This window comes from Vipera ursinii (assembly GCF_947247035.1).
Source record: "Vipera ursinii genome assembly, chromosome: Z".
Classification (NCBI taxonomy): Eukaryota; Metazoa; Chordata; class Lepidosauria; order Squamata; family Viperidae; genus Vipera; species Vipera ursinii.
Window position 1 is genome coordinate 127,028,689 of NC_139517.1, and position 26,195 is coordinate 127,054,883.

The 26,195-nt window shown below is 45.6% G+C and overlaps 2 protein-coding genes across 5 annotated transcripts in view; one reads left to right on the top strand and one right to left on the bottom strand.

The window, feature by feature from the left end:
- The window catches only part of KLHL40 (kelch like family member 40), a 16,094-nt gene extending 15,907 nt beyond the window's left edge, over positions 1-187 (top strand). The window contains exon 6 of the mRNA XM_083376988.1: positions 1-187. This exon is cut by the window's left edge and continues 68 nt beyond it. Coding sequence (XP_083233114.1) covers positions 1-44 — 44 coding nt within the window. The 3' untranslated portion in view covers positions 45-187.
- Positions 188-957: 770 nt separating this feature from the next.
- ZBTB47 (zinc finger and BTB domain containing 47) lies at positions 958-25,512 on the bottom strand. Of its 4 annotated transcripts, none has more exons than XM_083376982.1 (6): positions 25,360-25,512; positions 14,629-16,089; positions 11,335-11,482; positions 8,309-8,424; positions 5,949-6,093; positions 958-4,877 (listed from the first exon to the last, which is right to left on the bottom strand). In XM_083376982.1, exons 1-6 carry the CDS (start codon positions 25,360-25,362, stop codon positions 4,471-4,473), a joined length of 2,280 nt encoding a protein of 759 aa, XP_083233108.1. In that variant the 5' UTR covers positions 25,363-25,512; the 3' UTR covers positions 958-4,470. The 4 variants fall into 4 exon arrangements, with proteins under 4 accessions (XP_083233108.1, XP_083233109.1, XP_083233110.1 ...); XM_083376983.1 differs by lacking the exon at positions 25,360-25,512 and adding an exon at positions 24,065-24,441; XM_083376984.1 differs by lacking the exon at positions 25,360-25,512 and adding an exon at positions 18,423-18,439.
- Positions 25,513-26,195: the final 683 nt, after the last annotated feature.

A 26,195-nucleotide genomic window follows, 5' to 3' on the forward strand; every position in this document is an offset into this window, starting at 1 on the left:
TTCTTCCTGTGCGCCTCAACGTCTTGCGCCTGACCAAGATCTAACCACGTGTCAGAATCTACCCTGATGTGGGGCCTTCCGCACGAGCCTCATATACCTTTCTTCTGTACCAACTTTGAAAAGTCTCCCATCGCGGTTTCGCCTCAGTTGGGTTTTGTTAGGTTGAAATAATAAAAAGATTCTGGTTTTTGCAAAACCTTGTCCGTCGCCTCTGTCAAGAAACCAGGATGAGGGCAGGAGGGTTTGCGTCCACGTTCAATTTTGGGGTGTAACAGAACATCTGGGCAACTAGATTTTAACAAGAGTCAACTCCAGTCTGATGATGATGGTGTTTATCTGTGTCTGGCTCTTGGCGATTCTATGGGCCAGGCCTCTCCACGTTTCTCGACGGGATCTTGCATTACTTACGATTCCACTTGACCCCCCCAAATTTGTGAGATGGTGGTTAAGTGAATTTTGTGTCCCATTTTTATGACTTTTCCAATTGTTAAGTGAACCATTGCAATTGTTACCTCAGTAACATGGTTGTTAAGCGAGTCTGGGGCTTCCCCATTGACTTTGCTTGTCAGAAGATTGCAGAAGAGGATCACGTGACACCAGGACACTGCAACCGTCATAAATACGAGTCAGTTGCCAAGCGTCTGAATTTTGATCATGCAACCACGAAGGGGGATATTGCAATGGTCGTGTGAGAAATGGTCCTAAGTCATTTTTAGGTGCTTTTGTAACTCTGAATGGTCACTAAACGAACTGTTGTTAAGGCGAGGACTAGCAGAGTTTTTCTCTGTTCTGGCTGGTGTCAGTTTTGATGGTCTCCAGGCACAATGTAAGAACCATGGCAGAAAAACAAGATTGTAAAAAGAAGCAAAGCTCACTTAACAACCGTCTTGCTTAGCAAGGGATGTTCTGATTGACGACTCGCTGGGATGAAAAGGTAATTTTTTTTTATCAAAAATCCTTCACCTTTTTAACGATAACACTTTGCAAGGAAGATGTGGAGCAGAAGACAGCCAACGTTTTTGGCCAACTGTAAAACACTGCAGGGACGAGTTAAGATAACAAAAAAAAAAAGAAAACACTCTTTTTAAAATATGAAAATCTTTTATTGGAAGCAAACTTAGGTTTAGTTTTGGCCAAGGAAGAGATTTCACTATTCTGATACCCTCCAGGCATGCTGAAAGAATTCCTGAATTCCCCAAAAATGGTTACTGTAATGCAAATACATTTAGTGTTTGGGTTGGGTTTCACACAATTATTTTTCACACAATAATTTTAGCAGGCTTAGACTTCAACTCCCAGAATTCCTCAGCCGGCATGTTTGGACTTCAACTCCCAGAATTCTCTAGCCACCATGGCTGACTGAGGAATTCTGGGAGTTGAAGTTCAGACGCATTGAAGTTGCCAAGGTTGAGAAACACTGCAGTACAGATAGATCTCGACATACGCCCTGCTGCTTAACGACTGTTTGAAGTCACAACTTTCCTGGAAAAAGTTGTGAAAAGTCACTATCCTCTGATCACATGACCGTGCTTTGAATACTCGGCAATATGGCTGCATATTGGTTTTACAACTGCTGCATTCCCTTAACAACTGCCGCAAACAAGGTCGTTCGACTGATCCGATTTACAGTCATCACAACATGATGATCCTCGTCATGGTGGTTTGTTGAGAACTCCCTGTCTTTTCCCAAAGTGCTCACAATTACAGTCTCTGCAAAAACAGAGCAGTTGTAGCGAAATCACCCTTTAACTCTAGGTTTAAAAGGTGGGTTTGAACGTAAGCTTTGAGCTACTTACAATTAACTCTCCAATGACCAGGGGTCCTTAATCCCATTGCCTGCACCTAGGGTGGCAGGTGTTGAACCCATTTTCAGGAAGGGAGCATTGAGTACAATTCTCGTGAAACCTTATCACTAGTGCAAAAAACACCCCACCCTCGTTATGTGCAGGGGGGCAGATACACGTCCCACAAACAGATAACCCAAGTCAGATCTCCTTCAAAACTCAGCAAGCATGAGTCTCCTCAAGAGGACTAGCAGCTTGGCAGGAATTTCAAAAGCTTCTTAATTTCATCCATTCGGAGAAGGGCATAGGGAACTACGGGCCACGAGAACGAGAAGCAGCCTGAAATATGTTTAGGTAAGCAACTGTTCCCTCCCCTCTGCCACTTAAAAGGGTATTTTGGTGCGCAGAAGAGGATCGTGTGCGAATCTAGCACATATACAGGGGAAGATCTCTAGAGAAGAGAGGTTAATTATCCTACTATTAAGTATATTGATTTAGATGCGCTAAAATTTCCCCTTCCATAGATCTATACAGAATAAAGTGCTTTGTTATAAAGTATTTTTTTGTTTCCAATACTGAGTTATTGGTGAGCGTTATTTTTTTCCTTTTATGGATAACTGGGCAGTAGATAACAAAAGCCACAAAAATATTAGGTGGTCAGGCATTCATAAAATTAGTTGGACTTCCTTCCTTCTGAAATATACTATAGATTTTCCTCAACTTACAACCATTCCTTTCATTACCTTTTGACACTGTTAAAAAAAATAGTTACCATCGGTCCTCGCACTTACGACTGTCGATAGTCACGTGATCAAAATTTGGATACCTGGCAAAATCAGCATGTACTTTTAGGATGGTTGTAGGATTCCGGGATCATGTGATTGCCATTTCCAGCTTTCCCAGGCAGATTCTGACAAGCAAGATAAATGGAGCAAGCCAGATTCACTTAACAACCATGCAATTAATTTAACAACCACTTGACTCATTTAACAACCATGGCAAAAAATGGCTGTCAAATTAGATGCGGCTGAACGACTGCATCACTCAACAATGGACATCTCAATTATGGTCATAAGTTGAGGACTATCTGTAGAGAGGTTTCAAAGGATGTTAAGAGTCTCTCTCTTTCTAATCTTAACCATCATTTTAAGAGTTTGGTCAGGAAGGACTAGATAGACAACAAATCACAGTCAACATGTGTCTTTTGTCCACCAGTTCATTGTTATTGCACATTTGCTGACATCACAGCCTTTCTGCAGCATTTCCTTGTCCATTTGTGCATTGTGGTGGTTGTTCCAGGGGCCAGCCCTGCTCATGTGGACATACACACCATCCAACAAAGTTCTTGGATCTTTTCGTCAAAGAGAATCCATCAAGATTCACCAAAGATGGAGATGTCAGACCAAGGAACACCTTTTTCTTGTGAAACACGGCGTGCGTCTCTACAACACAATGGGTCAATCTTTGAAACATAGCCCATTTTGTCTTGGGGGTCTTTGCCTTGGAAATGAAAAAACAACCGTAGAACAACTCAAGCAACGACGCCCCCGTGTTCTGTTATTCTGGAAGAATTCACAAAGGTCCTATTGCAAAAGAGCTCTTAGGATTAGATAATAAAGTGCAAAAAACAAAAACAAAGTTAAAGGAACCAACGCTTCCTGTTAAAAAATGTCTTTAAAGGCTGAACGCCTTCCTCCAAAGAGCTTGCAGAGAAAGTAATGTTAATTTTAGAAGAGGTTCTTCAGGAAGTGTATTCTCCTCAAGAATAGTAGGTGTAGAGTAGAAATAAAAATTTATAGACTTAGTTATGGTGTCTAGGCTGCATGAGGATTCCATAATATGTAAAGATGCTGGATCTGAGCCTTGATGGTGATCAAGGAAAGGGGTCCTACTGTTTTCAAGGGACTACTAGTGAGGGAAGAACTTCATCTTTAGTGTTATCACCTTCAGTAGAGGCCAGCTGAGCTTCAAGCTACAGAAGTTGAGAAACAGAAAGTTGTACCAAAGGATAGGCAAGAGCAAATGAACAAGAAGTTATTACAAGGTCACACACTTGAGAATCCACTTTCTCACACCAAGGACAGTTTTACTGTCCACATCTTGCCATTTCCTTTCACTTCCATGAAGCAAGCTTTCCATATTTCTCCATTCCCACTCAGAGGCCCATTAAGAAGCTGGAGTGCTCCCTTCCAACCTTCTTGACTTGGGTGAAGGCATCTCCCAATTTCAATCTCCAAGAGAAACCATCTGCTTCTGATTCCTCCAAACCCATATCTGACCAGATAAGTTCGGAAAGTCCTTGCCTGTGTCTTCCTACCTCGTAAGCTCTATCAAGGCATCTTCTCAAGATCTTCAGAGTTGAGAAATAACTCCTCAGTTTCTGCTCCGGATATAGGAGTTGGAAGCATCTCAGAACAGCAGGTCAAGCAAAACTGGGTTGACTTCTTCCATGAGCAAATAGATCAACAATGTTATCTTCATGGCTTGCTGTAGCAACCCTAATCTCAAGGTTCTTGACGCTTCTGTGGAAGATCTAGATGCTTCCGTTGAAGAAGCAAGAACCTCAGGTCCCTCAGACTAAACCCAAACACGATGGCCGCTCATCACAAACCCACCACAATCAATGGCATTGGGGAAACCTTCAGAATTACCAGCCACGTTTCATGCACCAGATGTTGGTCCAGGTCTAGTTGTCCACGTTCAATCTGCTACCAGGGAAAAGAGCTGGTGGTGGGGGTAGAAGAGGAGGAGGAGGTATGGGGTGTGCATGAGGATGTCTGATAGGCAAAGGAAGCGCATGGGAAGATGAGGTCGAGTGGAGAGGAACACCAGCAGTCAAAAGAGTTGAGTTGGCGTTTGGAGAAGTGAGGAGACCAAAAGAGTTTGTATCTCGGTTGGGATCTGCAGCTGGTGGGTTGTTGACTCGGAAACACTTCTCCTTGTGTGCCTTGAGCATGTTAGAGAACCGGAACCGTTGACCACAGACGTCGCAAGGATAGGGTTTCTCTCCGGTGTGCGTCCGTCGGTGGCGCTTCATGTTGGGGCGACTGGTGAAGCTCTTCCCACAGATCTCACAAATGTACGGTTTTTCACCTGGAGAAGCAGGACACAGAGGAAAGAGACTCAAGAGGTGTTTCCTTAAAATGGTCACCTTTGGATCAGAACCGATTTTTAAGGAAAGAAGTGGGAAACCGAGTCAGAGGTGGTTTAGGATAGGACCCAGAAGTTGGCATAAGAAGCATTCCAATATCTAAAGGGCTGCCAGGAAAAAGAGGGGGGTCAATCTCTTCTCCAAAGCACCAGAAGGCAGGACCATGGATGGAAACTAACCAAGGAGAGAAGCAACCTGGAACTAAGGAGAAACTTCCTGACCATGGGAACAATTACTCAGTGGAACGGCTTGTCTTTAAGTAGTTGTGAATGCTCCAACACTGGAGTTTTTTTTTAGGAAGAGTGGACTGGACAACCATTTGTCTATAATGGTATGGGGTTTTCTGCCTGAGCAGCTACCGGATCATGGCCTATTCGAAAGCTGTGTGCAGGGTGGCTGATGTGCCTGTGCAGCTTCACTCACATGAGTGCTGGCCCAGTGTGCATACGCATGTGTGCTGGGCCGCTGGCTCACATGAATGGAGCTGCGTGGGCATGCATGTCAGCCCGCCACAGGCACAGCCTGCTTCCTTTCCCACCCACACCACTCAGCCAAGCTACAAAAGTTGGTGATGGCTGGACTAGAAGCCCAAAATTCCGGTTGCTAAGTAAGATAGTTGTTAAGTGAGTTTTGCCCCATTTTACAACCCTTTCTCGCCACATTTGTTAACTGTGATCCTCTTTCTGTGACCGTCAGACAATCAAAGTCAATGGGGAAGCCAGATTCACTTCACAGCTGTGTTGCTAACAGAACAACTGAAGTGGGTTCACTTAACAACTGTGGCAACACTCACTTAACAACTGCCTCGTTTAGCAACAGAAACCTGGGAATGAATTGGGGTAGTAAGTCAAGGACTTGTGTGACTTGGGTTTCTGAGCTGGGTTTGCCTTGAGACCCGCATGTGAGCATTCACAAATGCTGGATCAACTGGGCAGGTTGCACCAACGAGTCGCCAGCTCTTCCAGGTATAAAGAGGAAAAAGCAGGAAAACTAAGGGAATAACACGGTCTCACCTGTGTGTGTTTTCATGTGCTCATCAAAATACTGCTTCATGTTGAAGTCTTTGCCACACCACTGGCACATGAACTGTTTGTGGCCGATGTGGATGCTCATGTGGGAACGCAGCTGGTATTTGTACTGGAACCGCTCATTGCAATTCTGGATGGATTTGCGAAAGAGAAAGGTTAAAGAAAGAGAAGGAAAGAGACAAAGAAAGAGAAAGAAAGAAAAAGAGAGGGAAAGAGGGAAAGAAAGAGGTAAAAAAAGAAAAAGAAAGAGAAAGAAAGATTGAAGAAAAAAGGAAGGAAGGAAGGAAGGAAGGAAGGAAGGAAGGAAGGAAGGAAGGAAGGAAGGAAGGCAAGGAAGGAAGCAAGGAAAGAAGGAAGATGAAAGAAAGAAAGAAAGAAAGAAAGAAAGAAAGAAAGAAAGAAAGAAAGAAAGAAAGAAAGAAAAAGAAAGAAAGAAAGAAAGAATCAGTGGATGAATGTAGGAAACCGCCCTGAGTCCTTCGGGAGAAGGGCGGTATACAAATTTAATAAAAGTAAAAGTAAAAAGTAAAAGGTGTTTCTTGGTAACATACATGCAACCCAGTGGCGTAGCGTGGGTTGTCAGCACCCGGGGCGAGGCAAGGCAACCGGAAGCGGAAATAGAGGGGCGGGCGGGCGGTGACGTCACGGCACTGCTGAAAAGACGCGCCCCGCAGCGGCGTAGACTTTCCAAGAAGAGTCGCGCGCATGCGGGATGCTTCCGGGTCCCTCTCGAGGGCGGCTGGGCGGGGCTCCGACCTGCAAGAGCCGCTGCATTCAAGCTCGCATGTGAGCCCCGCTAAATAAAGCCACGCATGCGCACGAAGCTAGGCCGGCCGGCCAGCGGGTCCGTCTTCGCTCGGCCAAACCTGCCAGGGCGCCTGCGGGGCGCTTGCGGTTGGCCTGAGCCTGGGCGGAGAGTTGGCCGCTTCTATTTATTTTATTCAGTTTATGTGGCCGCCCATCTCACCTGCCGGACTCATTTCGCTTTGCAAGAAAGAGCAGCTCGAGAGCGGAGCCAAGCCAACTCTGTGCAGCCCTTGGGGCTCCCTGAGCAGCTCAGTGCGAGCGCCCCCCCCAGATGTTGCGCCCGGTGCGGCCGGCCCCCCCTGCACCCCCCACGCTACGCCACTGATGCAACCGGTTGTAATTATAATTGCAATAGTGCAATTACGATTGTTAAGTTGAGGACTACTTAATGCTAAAGAGGAATAAATGAGAAACTACATTATGGATAGAAAATCTCACCTTTTAGGTCTGAAAATCCAGGTTAAGGCACAAAACATTAAACACTTTGATAGGCCATTCCTGTTATTTGCAAATGATATTGACCCAGCAATTCCATTAGTAAGCGAGGCCGCTAAATGAGACACGCTCCATTTTGTGACTTTTTGGCCATGTTTGTTAAGGGAATCATTTAGGTATTTAAAAAGCAACGTGGTGGCTGGGTTAATCAAAGTTCAATAACACACAAAAATTACAACGTCAAATATTTCCTCTCTTTTTCCCTTACTTAATATCTACTATTTCATATCTAAGCGAATGCAATTCTTATTATATCAACTAAGTAAAAACATCATTATTACATTTAACAATAAATTTTTAGCTTTATACATATCCTAATTACTTTTACGTTCAATCTTTATAGACAATCAATGTCCTGTTATTGGTTTTTTCCCAATTTTTAGTTTCCCATCAATGTTCAAATTTAATTTTTGACATTTATAATTTCCAGGCTTTAGGTAACCAAAGTTTCCCTTATCTCAATTCATAACAGAATCCAATATTCAAAATACACATCTTATCTATTTGAGTATAGTCTTGTTCTATTTCCTAAAAGTTATCTATTTCCCACCATATTAAATCATCTAATTAATGCCGCGTAACAGAGTGAGCGCCTGTTACGCGTCCCAGCTTCTGCCAACCTAGCAGTTCGAAAGCACGCAAAAAATGCAAGTAGAAAAATAGGGACCACTCCGGTGGGAAGGTAACAGCGTTCCGTGCGCCTTTGGCGTCTAGTCATGCCAGCCACATGACCGCGGAGACGTCCTCGGACAAGTGCTGGCTCTTCGGCTTTGAAACGGAGATGAGCACTGGCCCCTAGAGTCGGAAACGACTAGCACACACGTGCGGGGAAACCTTTACCTTTACCTTTGCCATTAAGTGTGAAAAATGGTCCTAAGTCACTTTTTTCAGTGCCGTTTGAACGATGAACCATTGCTAAGTGAACGGCTGTATGTCGAGGACTACCTGTGAAGTTGGGCTTGCTAATTGTATCCCAGATCTCAGAAAATGGACTGGGTTGTAAAGGGTGAATGGCGGGATGACACTCCAAAATGGATCCTCACCTCACATTTGAACGGCTTCTCGCCGGAGTGCTGCAAAGAGTGGACTTTCAAAGACATGCTGCGTTTGAAGGACTTCCCACACGTCTCACAGGTGAATGGCATGTCCTTGGTGTGAGCTACAAAGCAAGGAAAAATTGGGGTTTTCTAAAGCAGGGAAAATATTGGGGTTGTCTTCTAAAGCAGGGCTTTTCAACCTTTTCACCCATTTTACCACTTTTAGGATATGGCAACATCTGAGTACATGACCAAAAAAAATGACCCTGGGACACTGTGACCGTCATAAATATGAATCAGTTGCCAAGCATCTGAATGTAAATCACAAGACCCTGGAGATGCTGCCACATTCCAGCTGATCGGTGCTTCTTCTGGGCTCAGAAGTGCCAGGATCAGTGCCGAGCTCCAGCTGGAGCCTGGCACTGCTCCTGGCACTTCCACTGAGCCCTGACAGCCCCGAAGAAGCGCTGATCCTGGCGCTTCCACTGAGCCCTGACAGCCCTGCAGCTCCAGCTGTCTCTTGCTCAGGCTCGTGCGGTGCTGAGCTGCTGCGGTTCAGCTCATTCCCCTCCCCTGCTACCACTTTTCTAGGATGGCCGCGTACCACTGGCCAGGTGCCAATGTACCACAGGTGGTACCCGTACCACTGGTTGAAAAGACCTGTTCTAAAGCAGGGGTCTTCAACCCCCAGTCTGTGGCCTGGTACCGGTCCACAGCACGCCAGCAACCAGTCCGTGCAAACAAGCAAAGCCCCATTGGTGGGATGCAAACAGCACACAAACCCAGCCCCCCTTCGATCCATGGAAAAACCTCTCTCCACAGAACCGGTCCCTGGGGCCCAAAAGGATGGGGGGGCACTGTTCTAAAGACCTCTGCATAGGCTGAGCCCAGCTACATGGTTGGCTTGGCTGAAGACACAAGAGCTGAGGTCATCTCTGTTGGGAGAGGCCACAAAGACCCCAGAATAAGACCAACAGCCAACTCAGTTTGGGAAATTACACAACACAGAACAACAGAGTTGGAAGGGACCTTGGAGGCCTTCTAGTCCAACCCCCAGCTCGAGCAGGAGACCTTATACCATCCTGGACAAATGGCTGTCCAATCTCTTCTTGAAAAAGCCTCCAGTGATGGAGCACCCACAACTTCTGGAGGGAAGCCACCTTGACTCCTGGTAAAAAAAAATGAAATCTTGACTTCATTTCTACCTGGATAAGAGTTCTTATTGTGGAGACTAAAATGGAAACAGCCCTAGCAAGAGAGCGCAGTTACATTTTTGGTGGGATCTTTATGCTTCTGATCAGGTGGCCCAGCTCAAAGAAATGTAGAGTAGAGGATGATGGGGTTCATGTTTTCCTCTTAGAACAGAATATTTGTAGCTCAGGGTTGGGAGGAGGAGGAGGAGGAGGAGGAGGAGGAGGAGGAAGAAGGAGGAGGAGGAGGAGGAGGAGGAGGAGGAGAAGAGGAGGAGGAGGAGGGGGAGGGGGAGGAGAAGAAGAAGAGGAGGAGGAGGAGGAGAGGAGGAGGGGAGGAGGAGGAGGAAGAAGAAGAAGAAGAAGAAGAAGAAGAAGAAGAAGAAGAAGAAGAAGAAGAAGAAGAAGAAGAGGAGGAGGAGGAGGAGGAGGAGGATTGTGGGGTCCTTGATGTTCTCTGAGTTTGGTTGTTTTCTTGCAGATGTTTCATTACCCAACTAGGTAACATCATCACTGCTGGATGAGGATTATGGAGGAGGAGGAGGAGGACTGTGTGGTTCTTGGAGCTCTCCAAGATTGGTTGTTTACTTGAAGATATTTTATGACCTAACTAGGGAACATCATCAGGGCTAGAAGGGTGGGGGGTTTGGGGGAGAGGAAGACATGGAGGTGGTGGTGGAGGAGGAAGAGGAGCAGAAGCAGGAGCAGGAGGAGGATGACGACTGTGGGGTCCTTGGTGCTCTGTGAGCTTGATTGTTTAGTTGCAGACATTTCATGACCCAACTAGGCAACATCATCAGTGCACTGGCTGGTCAGATTTGGTAATGGAAGGACTGTAAGAAAACAACCACCTCAGAACCACCAAGGACTCCACAAGTTATATTTTAATTCAATTACAGTGACCGAATATCTTGAAGGAACACAGATGTCTTCAACTTGGCACCTACTGAAGCTTTGGAAAGACAACCATCTAGAAACATCACTGCTCCATCCAGAACATCTTATGACATTTATGGTAGGCTTAATTTGGAACGGAAGTGCCCGTTAGAGATCTAATACAACCACACCAGGAGAGCACAACTGGAATAATATTAATTGTCACAATTTGTCATACCAAGGATCACTTCCAGAGACTCAGCTGCTTGGGGGGAATTTTTATTTTTTCAGAAGTTGTTAAGATACAACTTCCACCATCCGTGATGGCTGGACATACAGGTACTCCTCTATATACAACCATAATGGAGCCTGCCCATTACAGTCATATATTGTGACGGTCATAAAATGAGTTGATTCCACAACCTCTTTTGCAACAGCTATTAAGCAAATGTGGCTATTGTAAAGTGAACACAGCAGTCATTAAGTGAATCAGTAGTCTGCTATGGACACAGTTTTGCTGAACAAAGAAAGTTGTGGGTTTTGGCAAAAATGTCATAAAAGACAGTGCAGACAGCCGTGTTGCCGAGCACAAGTTCGCTCACGTGATGGAAGAAGGAGGCCTGACCATCCTAAGTCCAAATCAGAGTTTTAAATCATTTTTTGGGGATTGGTTGTAACTTCAAAGCGACCAGTCATACGTCGAGGACTACCTGTATGGGTTGCAACTGAAAGGAAATGGAATTGGATATCTTCTGGATTAGGGGTGGGGGAATCATTGCCCTTTTAAGACTTCTGGACTTCAATTCCCAGAATTCCTCAGCCAGCCATACTAATCATGGCTGGCTCAGGAATTCTGGGAGTTGAAGTCCACAAGTCATAAAAGGGCCATGGTTCCCCTACCCTTGTTCTAGGTGGTCCTTAGGTCTCCAGTCCTGCCCTTCTCCATGCATTCCCCACCCTACTCACCAACCATGTGTTTCCGCACGTGTGCCATGGTGTAGAACTTCTTCTCACAGATCTCGCAGGAGAATTTCTTCTCGGCGTAACTGTGGACAATTTTGTTGTGCTCATGGAGGGACCACAGCTTCTTAAAAACCTTCCCACAAGTCATGCACTGCAAGGAAGAAGACCCAGAGGTCACCTCTGTCAGGCTGTAAATCTATCGACTGACTTCCAGTTTTAATAATAAGAGTTGACATTAAAATCCATTTGTCTTCCAAGCTTATACAGGTAGTCCTCAACTTTTTATGGCAAAACAAAGCAACCACTTCACAAACGCCTGGCACAACATGGGAGAACAAACGCATCAGGGGAAGACTCAGCAGTCCATCTGCGTTTGAAAAGACAAAGGCCGCTCTTTTGAAGACAGCAAAGTCCACATTTTGGACCACTGGTTTGAAAGAGGGGGTCAAAGAGGCCATCTAGGTCAAATATGAACAGCCCTCCCTCAACAGAGGGGGAGGGATACGACATCAGCTATCTCCAGTCCACAACACAATCCTTTCAGCAGTTCCAAGAAGGATCCACAACCATTTGCACCACTCAGGTGACCCTGAGGACACAGATTAAACCTCCAGGTAGCCTCAATGACCCTCTAAAAGGATGCAAATGACCAGCTGTCTGCAAGGAGTACAAATCCTTCCATTCTCCACCATCCAGAGCTGAAGAAGCTTCTTGGGTGAGAAGCGAAACGTCTTCAAAGGAAAAACAAGAAAGTCAAGCTGTCTCCTGAAAAAGCACCTTTGGGATAACCATGACCTGGATGATTGAGAATCTCCATGGTCATTATTGACTGTGCTTGTCAGAAAGTCACAAAAGGAAGGGAATCATGTGACTCCGGGACGCTGCGACCGTCATAAATACGAGTCAGTTGCCATGCATCTGAATTTTGATCATGTGACGATGGGATGCTGCAACAGTCGTTTCAGTGTAAAAAACGGTCCTAGGTCCCTTTTTCAGTGCTGTTGTAACTTTGAATGGTCACTAAACAAATGGTTATAACTCGAGGACTGCTTGTACACGATTAAACTTCCTTCTTCAATCAGACTTATTCTTATCTATGTTGGACTATCAACTGGTTGCCAACATTACTTGGACCAATGACCCTGATCATTTCAGCTTTTTGAACTTGGGTCACTTTAAGAGAGGTGGACCAACTCCCAGAATTCTCCAGCCAGCAAGCTAGTTGGCTGGGGAATTCTGGGTGTTGAAGTCCACCTCTCTTATAGTTCCCAAGGTTGAGAATTACTGTTCTAGCTTCTCTCCTTCTATAGTCCTTGACTTACATCAGTCCTTTAGCGACCATTCAACAGCACTAGAAAAAAATGATTTACAACTTGTCTTCACACTTACAACTGCTGCAGCATCCCTTATGTCAGGGGTAGGCAACCTCGGCTCTTTTATGACTCATGGACTTCAACTCCCAGAATTCCTGAGCCAGCCTTCTGACAAGCAAAGTCAATGGGCAAAGCCAGATTCACTTAATGACTGCTGGATTCAGATAAAAACTGCAGCGATTTGCTTAAAAGACTATAGCAAAAACCATGTTTTTTTCTTATTACTTAATTCTGGATACTTTTTATTATCCAGAATTAAGTTTTGCAAAAAATCTTGCTTTTTCTCCCTGCAATTTTGCTTTCGACCACTTGCTGGCGCTGCAGGCTATAAACGCGCGCGCGCGCACATACACAAACAAGAGAGAGAGAGAGAGAGAGAGAGAAAACACAGGGATGGAAAGACAACCACAAAAGCATCCCTTTGCAAGAAATTCAGACTGAAATGGCAGATTCATAATCTGAGTCACAACACTGAACTGCACAGCACTGACCCACAACGCACACGGATTTACTTGTCCTTCTCAACTGGGACCTGACTCAGAAGCCACGGCTAAACTCGATCCCAGATCCTTGATACAGAATGGCCTAAACCAAGTGACATTTTGCTAGATACCACATCTCCCAGTTGTGCATTCAGGGAAAAGCAGTTACAACGAAGACAGAACAATTGCTCTGAGTGACAAAATCCAGGTAGTCCTCAACATATAACAGTTCATTTCAGTGACCGTTCGAAGTTACTACAACATTGAAAAGAGACTTATGATCATTGCAGCATCCCCGTGGTCACATGATCAAAATTCAGATGCTTCACAACTGATATTTGTGACAGTCAGTGTCCCGGGGACACGTGATCCTCTTTTGTGACCTTCTGACAAGAAACGCTGATGGGGAAACCAGATTCATTTAACAACTGTGTGACTAATTTAAAACAGCTGCAGTGATTCATTTGACCACTGTAAAATGGGGCAAAAGTCACTTAACAGATGTCTCGCTTAGCAACAAAAATTTGGGGCTCAATTACAGTAGTAAATCGAGGACTACCTGTACACAATTGCCCCCTTTCTTCTCCAGTGAGTTTGAGATACCAACAGAAACAGTTACTCCAGATTTACAACAGGGAAGAACAAAGCTATAGAAGACATTGACTTAACCAAAAGTGACTTATGACCATTTTTTCACACTTATGACCGTTGCGGCCTCTCCATGGTCACGTGATCACAATTCGGGATGCTTGGCAACTGACTCGTATTTATGACGGTTGCAGTGTCCTGGGATCACGTGATCCCCTTTTGTGACCTTCTGACAAGCAAAGTCAGTGGGGGGAAAGCAAGACTAACTCAACAACCAGGTAACTTTAAAAAAAATCTGTTATTAAGTGAGACATTTCGTTAAATGGGTTTTGCTTCATTTTACAACCTTTCTTGCCACAGTTATTATGTGAATCACTGCAGTTGTTAAAGTTAGCCACACGGTGGCTAAGTGAATCTGGCTTTCCCCGCTGACTTTGCTTGTCAGGAGGTCGAAAAAGGGGGATCTGTGACTGTTATAAATATAAGAGTCAGCTGCCAAGCGTCACGTGACCGTGGGGAATGCTGCAACTATTGTGTGAAAAACGGTGCTCGGTCATTTTTTTTCAGTGCCGTTTGTAACTCTGAACCAGGGGTCTTCAAACTTGGCCCTTTTATGACTTGTGGACTTCAACTCCCAGAATTCCTCAGGCAGCATGCCTGGCTGAGGAATTCTGGGAGTTGAAGTCCACAAGTCACAAAAGGGCCAAGTTTGAAGACCCCTGCTCTGAACTGTCACTTAAATGTGGTAAGTTGAGGGCTACGTGTGCAACCAGCACATCAGCTCCTACTCAGACCTTGAGGGCGCCAGGTTGAAGGGGAAAGGAAGCCTTAAGATGGCGCCAGGATCTCCTCACCTGAATGTTCTTCTCGCAGTCGGTCTGATGGTGCAAGACCAGCTCGCTCTCCAGCAGGAACCTCTTGCCACATTTGTCGCAGATCTGCATGCGGGTGTGCGTGACGTTCATGTGCTTCTCCAAGTACCAGCGGTTGTTGAACACCCGGGGACACTTCTTGCACGGATAATGTTGCTTCTCCTCCAGCTTGACCTTCTGACCAGGAGGATCCTGGTCCTTCTTCTGCTTCTTAGCTCTCTTGACCTTGCTGTCATTCTCAGCAACTTCACCTTCATCTTCTCCCTCCTCTCCTTCTTCCATCAAGGTGGCAACTTCACCAGTTTTGGGGGACGTGGTTGGGTTGGTGGCCTTGGCAAGCAGCCTAGTCCTCGGGGGGGCTCTGGTTTTCTCCTCTGGAATCTCAGTTACGTTACTGTCGTTGTCCCCTCTGTCCTCCTCCTCTTCCTCCTCCTCCTCCTCCTCCTCTTCTTCCTCCTCCTCTTCTTCCTCCTCTTCCGAGGTGTCCTCCTCTTCCAGGTCTTCCTCTTCCGAGCGATCATCTTCATCGCCCATATCTGCGTTGTGATCTTCGTCTTCCTTGCCCCCGTTTTCCTGCTCTTGGTCCACCACCGAGGAACATCCTTCTCCTCCTGGCCCTCCAGCTTCTCTAGCCTCTTGGCTGCCCACTGAAGGCTGTCCCTCTGCACCTTTAGAGACATTGAGGGTCTGGTTGTTAAGGTTGACCTCTACAATGATCTGCTCACCGTGGCTGTAGGACCCTCGGCTGTCCAGGAGAGCCTCGGACGCATCTCCTTCCATCTTGCAGACAGGTGGACCGTCATGTTTCTCTTCCTTGTAGAACATCTTGCTGGCCACAGCAGGGTGGTTTTGGTGGCCATCCTCCACCCGCACAGAATATGGGATGCTGCCTTCTCGGGCGAAGATCTTAGGGCGTGGAGGGTCCATTTCTTGCTTGACGTCACAGAAGAACTGAGAAGGTGGGGTGGCTTTGCTACAATTGTCCGAAGTCAACGCCACATTGTTGGTCATGGCCAAGCCAAGAGCTCGGGTGGCGATGAGTTCCTGACAGGAGGAAGCAATGTCGGTCATGTGCAAGACGCAGGCCGCATTCAGGACGTCCTGAACGTTGGAGGCGCTGACCAAGAGCTTCGAAGTATAGATGAAGTTCAAAATCTGTTGAAGACCAAGGGTGGTCAAGGGCTCAAGAGAAAGCTCCACCCTCTGGAGCTGCTTGTTCTGGGTGAAGAGGGAGTGAAAGAACTGGCTGTAGGCCGCCAGGAGCCCCTTGTGGGCCGGGAAGACGGTCTTCTGCTGCACCAGGACAAGGTCCACGTCGCACAGGTCAGGCTGGAAGAGGCGCTGCTCGTTCAGCCTGTCCATCAAACACGTGAAGTGGAGGGCAGCATCTTCTGCCAGGGAGTACTCGGGAGCAGGCTGGCCAGCTGTCTTTTCAACTATCAGCTTGAGGGAGGGAGGAAAAGAAACAGAGAAAAAGAGGTGGTCGGAGGGAGGGAGGAAGAAAGGAGAGTGTCAGAACCCATTTATATCACATTCATAAATGTATGTTTAAAACATTATCCCCCCCCCCCGGATTCTGCCATCTCCCAAGGAAGGAGGAGCGCATGTGGATTCAGCCTGCCTTATGTTATTTCAAAGACCAAGGGAACCTTTTGAACTGGGGGAACAAAAGGGAGGGTTAGGGAAGGAGGCATCTGGCCTGTGTCTCCATTTGAATCTGTAAAGTAAGAAGGCAATAACCATAAAGATTCGAAGTTCCCTTTTTCCCACCAAAGGGATGACACGAAGTAAATGATGGGGGCGGCTGACCAAATGGGGTTGAGGGAAGGGGGGGTTGAACCGGAAACTCTTTATAAAGTTTCAATCTGTAAAACAATACCAAGTCTTGTCTTGTATTTCCACAACCAAACACGTCCTAGTAAAAATTCCTTTTGGACTAGAGCAGACTCCAAGAGTTTTTGTTTTCCTAAGACACAGGTCGGCAACCTGCGGCTCCGGAGCCGCATGCGGCTCTTTGAGCCGGCTCTTGCGGCTCCCAGCCGCCCGGTGCGCGCGCACCTCTTCCAACGGGCAGTGGTGCGCGCGCACCTCTCCAAATGGAGAGTGGCACCGCCCGTTTGGAGAGGTGCACGCGCACCTCCCCGAATGGGCGGAGGTGCGCGCGCACCTCCCCAAACCTTTGGAGAGGTGCGCGCGTACCTCCGCGCGAATGGGCAGCGGTGCCGCTCTTTCAGGAAGCCCGCCGCGGCCCGTCTGTGAAGCTGCCGACCCCTGTCCTAAGACGTGAATTGGGGTGGGTCCTGACAGAGAGAGAGAAAGAAAGAGCAAGTTAAAGCATCATTGGAGATCATCTCAACCCTCATTGGAAACAGTCTGAGCCCATCAAATTTCAGACCTGCTTAATGACCAAAGCCTGTGACCTACCTTGGTGACATAGTTTCACCATCTACAGGTCACCCTCCGCTTACAACCATTCATTTAGCAGCCATTCATAGTTACAACGGCACTGAAAACAGGTGACTTACACTGCACCTACAACTGTTGTAGTATCCCCACGGTCAAGTGTTCATAATTTGGACACCCCTCCTTTAGTTGACAAGGCTGGGAAATTCCAGCCAAGCCATTTCTAATCTTATTACAGGTAGTCCTCAACCTACTACCAAAATTTCTGTTGCTAAGAATGACAAGTGGGTTCTGCCCCATTTTACGACCTCTCTTGCCACAGTTGTTAAGTGAATCCCTGCAATTGTTAAATTAGTCACACGGTTGTTAAGTGAATCTGGCTTCTCCATTGACTTTGCTTATCAGGTGGTCACAAAAGAGGATCACGTGACCCAGAGACACTGCAACCGTGGTAAATATGACACCAAAGAGGGTTTTTTTTTTTGCAGATATTTACTTCTGGTTTCATTTTTCTTTTTGCAAAAAAAATATTTTCGATCTCTCTGCAGAGATTTATTTCTAATTTCATTTCTCTTTTTGCAAACATTTATTTCTGATCTCGTGGCAAAAAATTATTTCCGATTTCTCTTTTTGCAGATTTATTTCTGATGTCTCTCTCTCTCTCTCTCTTTTTTGCAGAGATTTATTCCTGGTTTCTCTTTTGCCAAAAAGATTTATTTCTGATTTCCATTTTTGCAAAATTTACTTCTGATCTCTCTCTCTCTCTCTCTCCCTCTCTTTTTTTTGCAGATATTTCTGATTTCATTTCTCTTTTGGCAAAGATTTTGTTTCTGATTTCTCTTTTCCCAAAGATTTATTTCCGATCACTCTTCTCGCAAAGATTTATTTCTAGTTTCATTTCTGTTTTTGCAAAGATTTGTTCCTGATTTCTTTTTTCTTTTCCCAAAGATTTATTTCTGATCACTCTTCTTGCAGATTTATTTCTAGTTTCATTTCTGTTTTTGCAAAGATTTGTTTCTGATTTCCCTCTCTGTCCCCACCACCTTCCAATTTTCTGATTTGTTTTTGAAGCTGAGGTTTGTGGGTTGGCTGAGGAACCAGGGTACGTTGGGGCTTTGGATTGAACAAACAGAATTGTTAAATCTTTTTGGAATTTTTGGTGGGGAACTGTGAAAGACATTTGTTGAAAACATAAAATTGCTGCCAACTTGCATTATGCAAGCATATCCATTAATTGCACGAGAAATGTGGGGAAAAAAACTGATGTAGAACTGAAGAGATAAACATAAAGGACTTACAACAGTTCATTTAGCGACGGTTCGTAGTTACAACAGGACTGGAAAAAGTGACTTACGACCGGTTTTCCCACTTACAGCTGTTGTGGGATCCCGTGATCAAAATTCAGACAGTCGGCAACTGACTTGTACTTCTGACGGTTGCAGTGTCCTGGGATCACGTGATCTCCTTTTGTGACCTTCTGAGAAGGAAAGTCAATGGAGGAAGCCGGATTCAGTAACAACTGTGCTACTAAATTAACAACAGCAGAGATTCACTTAAGAGGAGGGAGGGAGGGAGGGAGGGAAGAATAAAGTGAGGACGGAAAGGAAAGGAAGAGATGGAGAGAAAAAGAATGATAGAGGAAGGAAGGAAAGAAGGAAGAAAATAAAGAAGGGAAAAGGAAGGAAGGAAGGAAGGAAGGAAGGAAGGAGAAAAGAATAAAGTAAATGAAGGAAAGGAAAAGAGATGGAGAGAAAAAGAATGATAAAGGAAGGAAAGAAGGAAGAAAATAAAGGAGGAAGGAAGGAAGGAAGGAAGGAAGGAAGGAAGGAAGGAAGGAAGGAGAAAAGAATAAAGTAAGTGAAGGAAAGGAAAAGAGATGGAGAGAAAAAGAATGATAAAGGAAGGAAAGAAGGAAGAAAATAAAAAAGGAGGAAGGAAAGAAGGAAGGAAGGAAGGAAGGAAGGAAGGAGAAAAGAATAAAGTAAATGAAGGAAAGGAAAAGAGATGGAGAGAAAAAGAATGATAAAGGAAGGAAAGGAAGAAAATAAAGAAGGGAAAAGGAAGGAAGGAAGAATGAAAGAAAGGAAGAGAGAGGGAGAGAGAGAGAGAAGGGAAGCAAGAAAGCAAGAACGCCTCTCACGGCATGTCTGGCAAAGCATCCCCTCCATCGGGCACCCGGTTTTCAACTTTTGCCCAGCACCAGAACTCCCACCGGCTTGTTGCCCGGCTATGCCAGGAATGTCAGCTTGGGCCGAAGCATGCAACGTGATCGGAGAGGAAGATCTGAAATGGAGAGATTTTGCAAAACAAATGTGGTTCTGGGAAAAAAGCAGAAACTCTTCCTTCCTTCTTTCCATCAATCTTTCTTTCTTTCCTGTCTTTCCTTCCTTCCTTCCTTTTTCCCTGTCTCCCTCTCTCCTTCCTTTCCTCCCCCCTCTCTCCTCCTTCCTTCCTTCCCTTCCTTCCATCAATTTCTCTTTCCTGTCTTTCCTTCTTCCCTGTCTCCCTCTTTCCTTCCTTCACTCTCCTTCCTTTCCTCCCCCCTCTCTCCTCCTTCCTTCCTTCCATCAATTTCTCTTTCCTGTCTTTCCTTCTTCCCTGTCTCCCTCTTTCCTTCCTTCACTCTCCTTCCTTTCCTCCCCCCTCTCTCCTCCTTCCTTCCTTCCTTCCCTTCCGATGAAAGCAATTTCCCCAAATCGATAAAGAGCCATAGAATCCCAGGGTTGGAAAAAAGGACCTTGGAGGTCATCTAGTCCAACCCCCTGATCAAGGCGGGAGATGGGCTGAAAAGGCTTCATTGGGCTGGGATTGCAGAAGAGCCACTCAGAATAACAGGCAGCCCTTGATTTACGACCAGTCCTTTTACAACTGTCTGAAGTAACTATAGCCCCATCAACCACCTCCACCCCCGGCCGTTCTGGGGCTGAATATCAGGCAGGTCCGCTTTACGACCACACCTGACATTCCACATTCACCTGACCCATGATCTGCAATGTTCTTTACCAGTTTGCAGAAAAAGATGAGCACCGCATACACCTGTAGTCCTTGACTTACAATCACAGTTGGGCCCAAAATTTTCATTGTTAAGTAAGACAGTTGTGTTTTCCCTTGTTTTGCAACCTTCCTTGCCACGGTCGTTAAGTGAATCACTGCAGTTGCTAAGCTAGTCACACAGTTGTTAAGTGAATCCGGCTTCCCCACTGTCAGGAAGTGGCAAAAGTTGAACACATGACCCCGGGACACTGCAACCGTCATAAATCTGAGTTGCCAAGCGTCTGAATTTTGATCATGTGACCCTGCAACGGACGTAGTGTGAAAAACGGCTGAAAGTCATCTTTTACAGTGCTGTTGTAACTTTGAACAGTCACTAAATGAACAATTGTTAAGTGGAGGGCCACATGCATTTGTTATTCATTATCCAAAGGTGCTAAGTTAACCTCAGTCATAATTTTGAGTTAAGAAGCCACGTCTAAAAATATCTATTTATGCAGTCCAGAAAAATGAAACGGCACCTCAGCCCAAACGCGAGAAGATAACCCAAGCATCAACACTATATAGTCAAGGGGAACATTGGAGGTCATCTATCCAACCCCCAAGTCTGTAAAGGATTCAGTTATACTCTAAGAGTACAATCAAGGAGCTAAAACTAAAATGTAGTATTGAAAAAAAATGTACTTATCTGATTGGGCAGCTATGCAATTTCTTAGCCTGGAAGAACCTTTAAAACGTGTGGATTTCAACTTCAATTTTTAATTTGTTTTCGGTGAGTTTGCGGGCATTTTAAATGAGGAAATAAGAAGGGGAAAGAGATCTCTGAGAGACCCGTTGCTGTGGCCACAATTTTAACTGTTCAAAAAATGTGCTGAAATTGCATTGAAATTGGATTTAATAACAAAATACAGGTAGTTCCCAACTTACGACGGCAATCCAGCATAAAATTTCCATTGCTAGACCAGACTGTTCTTAAGTGTGTTTTGCCTTATTTTACCGCCATGTTGTTAAATGAGTCACTGCAACTGTTAAGTTAGTCACATGGCTGTTAAGTGAATCTGGCTTCCTACTTGGCAGGTCGCAAAAGGGGATCACATGACCCCAGGATGCTGCGACCATGACAAATATGAGTCAGTTGCCAAGCGTCCAAATTTTGATCACATGACCATGGGGATGCTGCAATAGTCATAAGTGTGAAAAACGGTCATAAGTCACTTTTTTTTAGTGCTGTTGCAACTTCGAACGGTCACTAAACAAAACGGTTGTAAGTCGAGGATTATTAGTAGCAAGTTTCCAGCAATTTTTCACTGAGGGGAATTAGTCCTTTGGAAAGAGGCATTTGCTTCCCACTTAAATTAAATCCAATGTATCACTAAAATCAACTACAGGCAGTCCTTGACTTAAAACGGGTCACTTACCAACTGTTCCAAGTTATAACGGACCCAGAAATGGAGCCTATGTCCCAGTTTTGAAGTTCTGACTGTGGCCTTCGCTTAACAACCACCACTTAAAAAGTTCATAAAATCGGGTGCAGTAACGTGGCGACCCGTTTTACGACCAAAGTTTTGGGCTCAATTAATGTTGTAAGTCGAGGACTATCTTTAATAGTTTTGTCAAATTTTGAATGGATCAGTCTCAAGTTCCTTTGGGGGGGGAGGAGCAACAGAAAGGGATATCCAAATTACCTCTTTGATCAGGGTTTCCCAGCCTCAGCTCATTTTAAATTGTGTGGACTTCAACTCCCAGAATTCAGCAGTTTGCATGGTAAAGTTCACTCGTGCCCACAACAGAATTTTGGGAACTGAAGTTCATTCATGCTGGCTAGGGGATTATGGCAGATGAAGTCGCCTTAGGCTGGATGGGGAATTCTGGGAAAAGAAATCACCTCATAGTGGCTGGGGAATTGTGGGAGTGATGTTGCCTCATGGTGGCTGGGGGATTCTGGGAACTGAAGTCAATGCATGGTAGATAGGGAATTCTGGGAACTGAAGTCCACAGATGTTGACTGGGGAATTCTGGGAACTGAATTCCATGCATGCTGGCTGGGGAATTCTGGGAACTGAAGTCGATGCATTTTAAGGTTGCTGAGTTTGAGAAATACTATCTTAGATCAGCCCTATGACGTATTTTTTAATTTAACGTCAATTCAACAGAATATGGGATTACAAAGGATTTTCTGTTCATTATAGTTATTTGGTCTGCTTTTGCTGTTTGGGTCTCTAAATCCACCCCATTTGGTCAAGGAAGATGGGAGTTGTAGTTCTAAAATTCCAGAAGCCGAGGGATGGGCTATTGCCTATCATAATGGCAGGCAGGTCCTCAATGGTACCCAGGAACGCGGTGGAATAAAAAGGGTCAAATGGCTAAAGCAGGTTTGCCCCCAACGGATGGACATTTGTGAGGGAAAGTGTACCACACAGCATACCAGAACTGCACACAAAAGCCTTTGTTTCTGCCTCTACAACTCTCATTTGAGCACTAGCCATTGGTCCCAAGGTATACAAATAGTCCTCAATTTACAACATTTCATTTAGTGACCATTCGCAGTTACAACGGCACTGAGATAAGTGACTTACAACCGTTTTTCACACCAACGACTGTTGCAGCATCCCCATGGTCACATGGTCAAAATCTAGATGCTTGGCAACTGATTCATATTTATGACGGATGCAGTGTCCTAGGGTTACGTGATCCCCTTTTGCGACCTTCTACCAAGCAAAGTCAATGGGGGAAGCCAGATTCACTTAACGACTGGTTGCTAACAGCTTTAGAGATTCACTTAACAACTGGGGCGTCGTAAGAAGGACCAAAACTCACTTAACAACTTTTTCGCTCAACAGAAATTTTAGGCTCAATTGTGGTCGTAAGTCAAGGACTACCTGAACTTTTAATGCCTGCAAGCGAATATTCTCCTCTGCTGATCTATTGTACTGCTGCACAAACACACACACACATTCTATTCCTTACGGCTACCAATGACAGAACAAAACTCTATTGTGTTTGGGGTGACACTGGAAGACACCGACCATCCATGAGAAGATGAGTTGGCCGTTAAAAAAACAATCCGATCAAACAGAACTCCAAAGTTTGGACAGATTTTGCTGCAAAAACCCCCACACTCACACAGTTGTTAAGTGAATCACTACAGTTGTTAGTAATAGGGTTATTAAGTGGGTCTGGCTGCCCCACTGACTTTGCTTGTCAGAAGGTCGCAAACGGGGATCCAGTGAACTCCAGGACACTGCAACTGCCATAAATATGTGTTGTTGCCAAGCGTCCAAATTTTTATCATGTGACCATGGGGGACGCAGCAGTCATTCAATGCAATGTCACTAAATCAATGGCTGTCAAGGACAACATCTGTCTGTCTGTCTGTCCGTCTGTCTATTTATCTATCATCTACCTAACTACTTACCTACCTATTTTATCTGTCTGCCCATCTGCCTACCTACCTACCTTGTCTATTTATCATTCTGACACTGTCCGTCTGTCCATCTATTCTATCTATTGATCTAGCCATCAGTCTATCAACATCCATCCATCTGCCTATCTATCTATCATCCATCCATCCATCATCTAGATTCTTATTGATCTATTATCAGTTATCTATCATTAACTATATTGTCTTACTGATCTGGTATCTACCTACCTGTATTATCTATAGTTTTATCTATCCATAATCTATCTAATTTATCATATATATCTATCATATCATTTATCATCTCTCATATCTGTCTGTCTATATCTATCTACAGTGTCTGTCTGTCTGTCTGTCTGTCTATCTATCTATCTATCTATCTATCTATCTATCTATCTATCTATCTATCTATCATCTATCTATCTATCTATCGCTTGAATTAAATTCCTACGCGGTGCTGCTTGCATAACACCTCCTCAATTCATTGATAATGAATCAATGAAAAATTTTGGAAATAAATCCAAGAAAGTCCAGAACACAGAGCCCCCTAACCTCTCTCTTGGGGGCATTTGCAGTCACCAGCCTGTGTCCCCGCAAGACACATACCATTACTTTGCATTCGGGCTAAGGATGATAGGAGTTGAAGTCCAGCACTTCTCTAAAAAATCTCGTTTCACCGCTAGAATGGCATTGCGGCCTTTGGGCCTTCGCCCGCAGGAGTTGACCGACTCGCCCAGCTGCAGCATAAGCACTTTTCAAAAAAGAAAAAAAAAGAAAAAGAAAAACCCAGGGGAGGGGGTCATGTGGTCTTTCGAAGGGTCATCCCACTTTTCCCAAAAAAACCCAATATTTTTTTAAAAAATCCAACACATGCAAACTTAAGCAGACCACAGGACACCCCCCCTCCTTCCAAGGGAGCAACAGAGCTGAGTGGGGGGTGTCAAATCAAAACAGGTTTCTATTGCAAAGCTGAGACCGATTATTTTCCCAACTCCCACTCCCCCACAACCCTTTCACACACACACACACACACACACACACACACAAACACACACACAAAATCAGGTTGCCAAGCTGCTTGCAAGGACCTTAAATGTACCGAGATGCAACTGTCACTCACGCGTGCAAGGAAGCGGATTTAAGTCCCTAAAGCCTGGAGGGTTTGCGCGGGGGGGGGGGGGCGGGGGGCAGAAGGAAAGAAATCACAGCGCGAGCCAACTTGTTCGCGTGAGCTCATTCGTCGCAACGCGATCCAGTCTAACGAGGAAGGAAGGTTAACTCCTTGCAAGCCACGATCTGGCCAGGATGGATGGATGGAGGGTGGTGGACATGTCCTGCGCCTTCCCCCCCCCTTTTTTTTCAAAAAAAAAAAAAATAAATAAATAAAAAAGGCAAGGCAATAGGACTGAATCAGCAGGCGTGCAAATTCAGGATCCTGTTGAACCTCTTTTTCTACCCCGTCCTGTCTATTCCACACCCCCGCCTTTGATTGCAACGTGTGCATAATGCAGGGCAAAAACCCGGGCGTCGGAAGGACCAGAAGAAGGAAGGAAGGAAGGAAGGAAGGAAGGAAGGAAGGAAGGAAGGAAGGAAGGAAGGAAGGAAGGAAGGAAGGAAGGAAGGAAGGAAGGAAGGAAGGAAGGAAGGAAGGAAGGAAGGAAAAAGGCAGGAGGAGAAATCAGGGAGAGCGAAGACATCGCATTGCTTTGTAAACTGCACTGCCTTGCAAAATTGCACTATAAACCGCATTGTAAATTGCATCGCATTATAAACTGCATTGCAAATTGCATTGCGTTGCAAAGCAACTTCCGATCCTCCCTTTCCCACCCCACCCCCGTTAGCCCAAGCTTGCAAGCGCCCCCATTCCGGGAGGGGAAAAAAAAAGAGGGGGGGCGCTCTACCATTTTGCTGCCGGGCTACCCGATCCAGGGAGCCCCGCTGCTCCTTTGCTCGCGGGGGGGTTGCGCTCTCCATCAAAAGGTCCAGGGGTGAAGCGAGGAAGGTGGATTGGGGTGGGTGGGGGGGAGTCTTCTCGCTTATTCCGTCTAAAGAGGGGTCTATTGCTTGTCTGGCTGGGGGGGCCCCCCTCCTCCTCCGCAGCGGCCGCTGCTCGGCGCTCTGCAAGGTTCCTCGGCCGATGCTCCGCCTCCCCTCCCCTCTTCCTGCCCCCCCCACTCGCAAGAAAGGCTGGCAGCGCCTGCCTAGCATTCCAGGCGGATGCCAGAGGCGTTTGGCTTCGCTTGGCCTCAATGCGCCTGCGCGCCCGGCTTTCCCCGCTTGGTAAGCTTTGTAGTCTCCCGTCGACAGATTTGGCTGCTTTACCCTCTAATGAACAGAATTGGGATGGATGCGGGATGATTTTTATTATTATTATTAATTTATTTATTTTTATCGTGTCTTAATTGCTTGGTAAGGGTCACCTCCTTCCTTCTCCTGTTTTCCCCAAAACAATGACCCTGCAAGGTGGAATTGGCTGAGAGAGGAGGACTGACCCACCCACCCATAAAACTTTCTCGCCTAAGGTGGGACTAGAACTCGCTGCCACCCGGCGATTGGCCCAAAGTCAACCAACCAACCAGCTTTCATGCATGTGGGACTGGTGATTGGTTCAAAGTCACCCAGCTGGCTTTTATGCCTAAGGCACAACTAGTATACTCATGGTCTCAGTGCAATCTTACCTCTTTTATGACTCGTGGACTTCAACTCCCAGAATTCCTCAGCCAGCCACACTGAGGGG